This window comes from Zootoca vivipara, chromosome 9, assembly GCF_963506605.1.
Source record: "Zootoca vivipara chromosome 9, rZooViv1.1, whole genome shotgun sequence".
Classification (NCBI taxonomy): domain Eukaryota; kingdom Metazoa; phylum Chordata; class Lepidosauria; order Squamata; family Lacertidae; genus Zootoca; species Zootoca vivipara.
Window position 1 is genome coordinate 71936444 of NC_083284.1, and position 10102 is coordinate 71946545.

Below are 10102 nucleotides of genomic sequence, written 5' to 3' on the forward strand. Positions count from 1 at the left end.
ACAGGTAGGTAGCCGTGTTGGTCTGGATCGAAGTAAAATAAAAAAATTCCTTCAGTAGCACCTTAAAGACCAACTAAGTTTTTATTTTAAAAGCTTGTTTTCCTCTGCCGGCTGAGCCAGCAGTAGCCCTGCTGCTGAAAGGAATTTGGATCTGGTGTAAATTTTTGCCAGCCTGCTTTACACCAGCTTCTTGTGAATAGGATCATTCCCTTAGGATTACAAATACTGTAGTTTAGGTCAAGGTGGGTCTAGTTCTGTGCAATCCCTTGCTGCCATGTTTAAAAGGACTGCTCACCAGATCTATATTGAGGGTTTTGTGCCAATGATCCCTGAATTTCAGTGTTGACCAAAACATTCATTTATGGATTAAATGTCTTCTATTGGTTTTTTAAATATATATTGAGATGTTTGTAAAACAGTTTTAGATAAACTGGAAGGTTTCTTGGTGTGAGATATACATTTAATAAAATATTTTTGAGAGTTTCCTAGTTGCTTTTTAATTCCTTTAAAATTATTTAAGCAGATTTTCATTTAAGCTGATCAAGCAAAGATAACGGCAAGCCTGAAATTCTTGTAGAAAGCTATTTTTATTTATACATCATCAATATACACAGCACTGTACATATATTCCCTGCCTAGAATTTGGCAGCAACACATAGTCCTCACCCCCAACCGAAGGGAAGTCAGACAGATCAGACTACTGTTTTCACATCAAAAGTGCCTGCAGAGGAAAAGGGATTTCAAGGAAGACAAGAGATGTAGAGATGTTCTGGGACCAAGTCCCCTTTCCGTCTCATATATCTCTATAGATAGCCCCATAAACAGATTTCCTGTATATACCACCATCACATTTAATTTCTTTAGTATTGAGTTTCCCAGTGCACAGCATCATAATACTTAACTACGGTATATGAGAATAATGTTGCAGTTTAAAGTACTCCTGATGTTTTCAAAGATGTTCCCTTTGTTTCTCCTTCCTAGTTTTTCAACATACTATCAAAGTTCTGTGATTGCTGATCAGACACTGTTCTCGTTTGTCTGTCTGTAGATTCATCAGGGATTTTCCTAAAGTTTGTGTTATTTCTGCAAACCCTTGATCCCAAACCCAAGCTTGCTAGTTCTTATCTTAGGCATGGCTGGTGCCATTTTGCTATGTGTGAGGCTGAGTTTCCACAGTGTGAGGCTGAGTTTGCTATTAGTACATGTATATAAGTGATTATCTGGTTACAATGTTCTGTTAGTAGTAAAGGTTTATAAAAGTGAGTCCACTTCCCCTTTTAACAAGGCCTTCAGGAAGCAGCGTTTGTACATGCCTATCCAATGTATGTTTGTACAACAAGCATGATAACCTCTGTTACTTGTATGCACCCTAGAAAGGCTCTTCCAGTGAAGTCTTAGTGTACGACCGAAGCCACCACAGTATTATGGTCAAATCGGAGAAGTTATTCCATGCCATACAAGCCCATATAGGACATACTTCGTTTCAAGTCACTTAAATGAAAATGATTACAGTGCCTTGTGCCATTACCCAACCTATATAATTTGCCCACTTTTATTATTTTGACACAGCCCCAGTCCACAGTTCAGCCTAGGTGACCAACCCACTCCTAAGTCAAGCTACAGATACGGCAGGATAGGAATCCCTCCTCCCCGGTTGTCCCACTCTTTCTTTGTTCCCAGATTCCACCACTGGTTCTTAGAAACGCTGTCTAATCTGGAAATGCTCACACTCCTTGTGTTTCATTGTGAGTCCATACTGAGGGGTTAAGTCCACTGTCTTTTCGCTGCACATACTCAGCTCCAGCTTCTGAATGAGGGTCGTCAAGAAAAGGAAGACTTCTCCCTTGCCAACGTTCTCTCCAATGCACCTCCTCTTGCCCAGACCAAATGTCAGAACTTTTTCGCTCTCTGCTCGGTTTACTCCCGTCCCGTCAGCTGTGAGAAACCGTTCTGGGTTGAAGGCGGAAGGATCTCGCCAAAGCTTCCTGAAGAAGCAAAGAGCAGGTGTTTTAGACAAAAAACATTTTGTGCGCCCCACCCCCTTTGTTCCAGAAACACTTCCGCAGTGGCCCCTACCCCACCCTCCAAAAAGCATTATTCAGAATAGTGGTTTGCACAAGCCACTAAGGAAGATAACACAACAAAATTCAGAACAGTAACAATCAACTGCATATTTATTCAAAATACAATTAAAACTATTCAGTTTACCTAAATCAACAAAAATAATGAACTTGATCCAGTGACACCAGTTTTTCCAACTCTTGTCATTTACACCTCCCCCACTTGCCTCTTGGTGCCCCCCCCAAAGTAATTCCCCAAGGAACCACTGGATTAGAGTCCCACTGCCCCCATTTTGGGAACCATTGGGTTAGACTCTCATTTCATATGAGGTTAGGAGAAAGCACCCATTTTGGTGTCTCCAGTAGTAAATCCAGCTGCTGGAAACTGGAAACTTGAAACTGGGAAAAGTTATAGCAGGGGAAAGGAAGCCTCTCTTTTCAGCCTGTGGGCCATGTTCCCTCCTGGACAGCCTTCCAGGGGCTGCATGCCACTGATGGCTGGGAGAAAAATGGGAAGAATAATTAATGTAACATAAGTAGGCTAGTTTCTGCACACAAGGACACAATCCAGCCAGGAAGAACTCGGATGGGGGGGTGCAGAGGGCCAGACTGACGTTCGACACCACTGGGTTACAGCCTCAGTCTTTCTATCCAGAGCCAAGTATCTTAGGGGTGCAGGATTTTGCACTTAGAATCAAAACCGTTTATTTGGGGGCAAACTGGAATACGGTAGCTCTACTCCATGCATTACAAAGTAGGTTCCAGAGATGCTTACGGATCGTGGTTGACTTGCCACTGGTTGACGAAGACGCAGAGATCCTTTGGGATGTAGAAGCCATTCAGTGCTGTGTCTCTGGTTGTGCTACAAGGAGAGAAACCAGAACACAATTTATACATGCACAAGAAGCTGCAGGTGTTTAGTTCTTATGTGATAAAGGTGGCATGGGCTGAATGTAAAAATGGCTGCAATCCTAAAACATGTATCTCTCTGGAATAAAGTATAATTAAATGTAATTCAAAGTAAGATGATTTAGGAAAGCTTGAGTTCAGACAAGCATGGAGGAAGTCAAGCAGTAAGTTAGGAGACGGCAGATTTACAAGCTGACGCTATTGATGGATCATCTTTTCAGCTGCTAATGGTGCAATCCTATACGTGCCTGTCTGGAAGTATATCCTATCAACTTCATTCCCAGTCCCAGGTAAGTGGGTACAGGATTGCGAGGATAAAATGGAGCAGGGAATACTACCGGTATGTACACCACCTTGATCTCCTTGGAGGAAAGGTGTGAAATAATAATAGTAATAGTAATAAAATATACCAGGCCAAAACTGTTCCCTTGCCAATAATCCTGCCTTGTACGAGCCTTACCAGTGAGGGATTGTGAAAGGCATGAAGGAGGAATGCCTAAACATTTCCAGGATGAAAGCTTCTGTGTAGGGCAACGTGGAACGATCTGAGAGCCTGGGCTTCCTTTCTCTGCCAATGGTTTGGTCTGCAGTTTCCGGAAAGAGGCAGAATGTAAGATGGATTCAAATTTAGCCTTGGGCAAACACAGTTTTGAAACTCTTGAATTACGAGTGCCTGGGTTTACCTATTTCTTCCTGCATTTTCTTCTGGATTTCTGGAAACGTCGCCAGATACATGAGGGACCAGGAGAGAGCAGTGGTGACGGTGTCAAAACCTAGACAGGGATCGAGTGGGGAAATATTCAGCATCAGGTGCAAAACCATTGAACATTAATGCAACACATCGTCTAGGAGCCCAATTCCAAGATTCCCTTCTCTGTACTGAGGTATCAAAACCATGCAGACTCTGATTTAGTTAATAAGATACAGAGACAGGCAAGCCAATGAATGCATCACTTCACCAAATGGATCGGAGATCTGAAGCCACAGTTTATTGTTCTTGTATTTGGTGAATTGGTGTGAACATCGTACGTATCAAAGGATAATGACCAATGGTTGTAACTAGATAGGCTTTTGGCCTGATCCAGCAAGTCTCCTCTTATGCTAAGCAGTGTGCACGATAACTTCAGTGGAAGGTGGAGGAGGGAAAAGACAGCTGAGAGGTTCTCTCTAGATTAGCATATTCTTACCAGCTCCAAAAAGATCACTGACGATATTGACAATCTTCTGATCCGAAAGCTGGATGTTTGCATTCTCATCCACTTTTTTATCTTGGCAGTGGTTGATCAGGGAGTCAGTAATGTCTCGGATGTTCTCCTGAAATATAAATCCAGAGGATAACTGTCGTGCCAATTCTCAAGTCTCTGCAGACCCAATCCCAGTCAGTTAGAAAATAGACATATATAACTCCCTTGTATATAAAACTGTCTATCAAGAATCACCTGGTATCTTCCTTACATACCTTCAGGCGCCAGGCAAAAACATTCCTCTTCTCACAGGCCTTTAGCTAATTAAACAATCTATGGTCTTTTAAACTTTTAAAATTCAAAGTCTTGGTGCTGACCTTTAAAGCCCTAAACGGCCTCAGTACAGTATATCTGAAGGAGCGTCTCCACCCCCATTATTCTACCTGGACACTGAGGTCCAGCGCCGAGGGCCTTCTAGCAGTACCCTCACTGCGAGAAGCCAAGTTACAGGGAACCAGGCAGAGGGCCTTCTCGGTAGTGGCACCCACCCTGTGGAATGCCCTCCCACCAGATGTCAAAGAGAACAACGACGACCAGACTTTTAGAAGATATCTGAAGGCAGCCCTGTTTAGGGAAGCTTTTAATGTTTGATGGATTACTGTATTTTAATATTTTGTTGGAAGCCGCCCAGAGTGGCTAGGGAAGCCCAGCCAGATGGGCGGGGTATAAATAATAAATTTATTATTATTATTATTATTATTATTATTATTATTATTATTATTAAACAACTATGAGGGTATTGTTTTGATTGTTACTATGCTGTGTATTTCTGTGTTTTTTCCCCCTGTAAAGTGCCCTGTGGTCTTTGGATGAAGGCTGTCATATAAATTTAATAAATAAAATAAATAAATAGCCCACTATTGCCTGCTCTGACTGTCAGCACCTTTTCAGGGTGTCTGGCAGATGTCTCTCCCATCACCTGCTTCCTGATCCTCTTGCAAGGATCGCCAGGGATTGACCCTTCTGCAAGCAAAGTGTATGATCTACCATGAACTGTTACAGAATAAGCTAGAAGAGCTCATTGTGGCTCTTCTGGCTGCAGGTTGCTTCAAGGCATCTCAATCTCCCTAAAGCTAACCAGGTCGAGGTCTAGTCACTGCCTACATGGGAGACCATCTGCAACCCTGTAGACACCACCCTGTTCCATAGCTGATACATGGGATATAATTCAGATGTGAGAATATGGGTTAAATTTCATGTTTTTTAAAGTCTGGGTGGGCAGCATGGTACTAATTGCAATGCCCTGGTCGGTCTTCTATCATGTTGGTGATGGTCAAGGAATACATGCCAGAAATCAAGGATAAAACTTTCCAGACTGAAAGGTTCACACACACAAACACACCTTGTCAAAGCTCATGTAATGGTCCTTAACCATCTTCAGCACAAATGTGGTGAAGCGCTGGTTGAGGTCCTTGAAGGCCTTCATGGTGCGGCTGGGAACATACTGGAGGACAGGGATGAAGTCTGCCACGTTCCCGGCAGCAGCAACCGCCCCAAACTCATTGTTCAGGTTCACCATACTGAGCAGTTCCTGGTCTTCGTGGCTATAACGCTTCCCAAAGCACATGGCACAGATGACATTGGCCACAGAGACCACCAGGTACCGGTAGGGGTCAAAGCTCTTTTTCTCATCCATCAGCTCCTGGAACTTCATGACAAGGTAGTCTGCCTCTTTGGAGACATGCTCCTCCAACAGACAAGTGGAGGAGGTTGGGTTGGCAGAAGCTGAGAAGGCCTTCAGGGCATTCTGGGCCAGCTTCTTGCGCGCTCGCCACAATTCCCCTGAATCCCTGCCAAAGGTCAAGCTCTGGCCATCCCCAATGTACTTGAAGCTGTAGAGGTCAGGGCGCCCCGAGAAGTCTTCTGCTTGCTTTATCAGGGCTTGCTTGATAGTTTCAAGCCCACTCAGGACCAGCACTGGCCTTGTGCCGAGATGGATCTGCATCACATCCCCGTATCTCTGCCTCATCCGAGTCAAGGCCAGGTGAGGGTCTTTCTGAAGCTCCAGGACATTGCCGATCAGCGGGTATGCCCTCGGTCCCGGGAGCTGCTTCAGCCCCGGAGGGATCTGCTGCCGGAAGGATTTGATGGCAACCAGGAGCAGGCAGAAAAGCGCAATGGCCAGGAGGATTTCTGGAGGAGACATCATGCTTTGGCTACCCAACAACACTGCCTTCATCTTCCTAGATTTAAGTGTCCTAATACAAAGCAGAGAGAGAAGAGTGGGAGAGAAACAGCATTGTGAGTAAGTGCAGGGACCAAATACCCGGTAGTTATAGCACAATCTTAACACTGCAGAAGTTGAACTGCACTTGCTTTTTGACATCAGGGGTGTTTTCAGGACTGAAATTCCTCCAAACTCAACTTTCAAGCTGAATATCAGATGGCCACCTGTCATGGATGCTTCAGTTGTGATGCCTGCACTGCAGGGGGTTGGACTAGATGGCCCTCAGGGTACCCTTCCGATGCTACAATTCTCTGAGCACCTGGAAGGCCAGAGGATAATTCCTCTCCTGGGGCATCATAAGGACTGCAGCCTTGGGCTATTTTGCAGGGGAAGGAACCTGCGTCCCTCCAGACATTGCTGAAAGATGGCTCCCATCACCCTTGACCATTGGCCAAGCTGGCGGGGGCCAAAGCCAGCTGGAGTCCTAAGAACATCTCAAGGGCACCTGGTGTGAAACCAACCTCGAGAAGTTATGCAGAGTCAGGGGCGTCTTACCCATAGAGGCTAGTGGTACGGGGCACCAAGTTCTGGAGGGCGCCAGGGAAGAGGTGGAGGCTGGACGCAGCGCCTCCCGGCATCAGCTCGGCGCCCTCGCCAGCCTCCGCCATGCCGCACCCAAGCAGCGCCACGTCCGGAGCCTCCGTCTGCTGTGGCCACCGCGGCACAAAGCAGCTAGCTGAACCGGGAGGCACTGTGGCCAGCCTCTGCCTCTTCCCCTCCGGAGGAGCCGCCCTCCAGCCGCTGCCCACCTCCTCCAGCCCCAATAGCAGCACTGTCCTCCCTAAAAAAAAGGTGGACAACTCTGGGAAATGGGGGCGGGGCACCGGAGGAAGCTCTGCACCACGGCGCCAGATATGCTTAAGGCAGCCCTGTCCACGGTACTCTCACCCTGCCCCTCCTTAGACTGCCCACACCCATTGCCAGAGCCAGGCTCAAGCTAAACTTGTACTCTGAGAGCCAGCATGGTACAGTGGTTAGTGCTGGACTAGGACCTGAGAAATCGGGGTTCAAATCCTCACTTGGCCCTGAAGCTCCCTGAACGTGACCTCAGGGATCAGGCACTGCTCCTCAGCCTAGCCTACCTCACAGGGTGGTTGTAGGGATTAAGTGGGGGGGGGGACATGTGTGCCATCTTGAGCTCCTTGGATAAAAGGGTGGGCTAGAAACACAATGGAATAAAGTAAACTCAGGGGAGACATGCATGATCTGCTTCCGTTCTACATGTATCTGAAGGAAAGGTGGAGAAGCTCGTTCTCTGCTGGCCCCAGAAGGTAGGACCTGAACTGATTGATTTAAATTACAAGAAAGGAGATTCCAGCTAAACCTTAGGAAGAACCTGCTGAAGGTAAGAGCTGTTGGACAGCAGAACCAACTTCCCCGGAAGGTGGTGGACTCTCCTTCCTTGGAGGTTTCTAAAGGGAGGTCAGATGGCCATCTGTCATGGCTTATTTATGGTAGCTGTGATTCCTGCATTGCAAGGGCTTGGAGGAGATGGCCTTTGGGGCCTCTTCCAACCCTACAGTTCTATGATTCTGTATATCAGGGATGTCCAACTCCCAATAGACCGTGATCTACCCACAGTATTAAAAAACTGGCAGTGATCTACCCATTGTCATAAAAAGCAAAACTAGCCGTGATCTACCCAAAGTTTTTGAGCTTTTTGGGGGAAGCAAAAGTTGTGGAGCTTTTTGGAGAAACGCAAAGTTGTGGAGCTTTTTTCGAAAGGCAAAGTTGTTTTTTGTTGGTTTGCTTTTTGTTTTTTTTTTGTTTTTTTGCTTTTTTCTAAGGAGATCGCTGGGAGACCAGAGATCTACCAGGAACACCCCATGATCTACCAGTAGATCACGATCTACCTCTTGGACATGCCTGCTGTATATAAAACGGGAACAGCCCGTGATGGCTTTTCTATATGTCTCTATATGTTTAATCTCTTTTTATTGCAGCACAAGAGTACTATAGGCCCTGATCCACATTTTTATATCCCCACATCTCCCCTTGTCTTGCAGCGGTGGTACAAGCAAGGTTATTTATTTCAGCACTGACAAGTACAGTACTGGGAAACCATAAGGCACTGGGAGAAGGCACCCCCAGAATAACAAAATGCCCCAGGATTCAAAATGACCCAGGGACGGGGAAGTAGGTCTTCGGTGCTCACCTGAAGACTGTGTTGTGTCACCATCCAACATGTGCCCGTCACACACACACACACACACACACACACACACACACACACACACGAAAAGCACAACATTTCATAACTTCAACAGCCACATCTCCCCACCAGTAATTCATTGTGTGCTGGGGAAATGTGATTTCCCCCAAGACCAGGCTTGCAGGCAGTAGCAAGGACAGAACATCCAGATTATGCATACATGGAAAACCATTCGCACATTCCCTGAGGAGAGGCACCATCTTTTTAAAAAAAAAACTCTCATAAAAAATGATTACATAGCATGTGGTGGGTTTTTTTTAAAATAGGGGTGCAGCACGGACAGGCTCACACTGCAACCTAGGACCCTGTCGCTGTATTTCCCAGCTGATCTGAGGCATCCACCAGGCTTGTTCTGAGTGGCATCTAGAAGGCATTCTGTGCATGCTCAGGGGCATTTTTTGTCAAACCAAAATAAGGGCTTACACACGCACACAGCCAACATTTGCATGGCCCTTTGAGATCCCTTCCAACTCTACAATGCTATGATTCTATGATTTCAGTTCCGCAGGGGGGGGAAAAAGAGAGTGCAACATATCATTGGGGGTTAGGAATAACCAGCTCCCTCTTAAACAAAAAGTTCTAATAGCAATCGTTTTGTCTATAAAGATAACCCGAAGAAAACGTAAATTGGCCACAAGGGAAAAAATGGTCCTTCCCATCAGCAGACAAGCGTGCATGCACACATTCAGACGTGCGAGAAAGATCTGACCCGTTTGCCAGGTCAAGCACGGGCTGGAAGAGGAAGAGTACTCAGCTCACCGATCAGAAGTTTCAGCCTGTCCAGACTAGCTTTGCCCGCAATGCCCACTTTGGCTCCAGATGGGATGCCTTCAGTCGCCTCCTCCGAACACGCTCCCCGGAGCGCCGCTTTCGGCTCGCTTTATAAGCACCTCCTCGGGCTCTGATTGGCCAGCAGTCCTCGGGTCACGTGGACACAACTAAAAACTTTGTTTTGCCCGGGTCCTCGCAACCCAGGGAAGCCGACCCGCCGAGCTCCGAGGCTCGCTGCCCAGGAGCTGCGCCCCGACGGCGCGGGCTTAAGTCCTGAGCTCCCTGGCCCCGGCTGCAGACAATGTGGACCAAATAAAAGGAACCACTGATTGATTGATTTTATTGCTTTTCCGAAGTGACCGATTATGGGAAGTCAGCAACATATTGGGAACACAGCAAATGATTGATTGATTTTATTGCTTTTCAACATATTGGGAACACAGCAAATAAATTCCCCCATTCCCTTCCCAGTTTATCAAATCAGACCTCACCTGGAGTACTGTGTCCAGTTCTGGGCACCACAGTTCAAGAAGGATACTGACAAGCTGGAACGTGTCCAGAAGAGGGCAACCAAAATGGTCAAAGGCCTGGAAACGATGCCTTATGAGGAACGGCTTAGGGAGCTGGGCATGTTTAGCCTGGAGAAGAGAACGTTAAGGGGTGATATGATAGCCATGTT

General features: G+C 46.4%; 1 protein-coding gene across 1 annotated transcript; it reads right to left on the minus strand.

The window, feature by feature from the left end:
- Positions 1-577: 577 nt before the first annotated feature.
- LOC118084455 (cytochrome P450 1A5) lies at positions 578-9501 on the minus strand. The gene is made up of 7 exons (XM_035113989.2): positions 9412-9501; positions 5556-6411; positions 4157-4283; positions 3653-3742; positions 3430-3553; positions 2836-2922; positions 578-1985 (listed from the first exon to the last, which is right to left on the minus strand). The coding sequence occupies exons 2-7, from the start codon at positions 6390-6392 to the stop codon at positions 1697-1699; spliced, it is 1554 nt and encodes a 517-aa protein (XP_034969880.2). The 5' UTR covers positions 6393-6411; positions 9412-9501; the 3' UTR covers positions 578-1696.
- Positions 9502-10102: the final 601 nt, after the last annotated feature.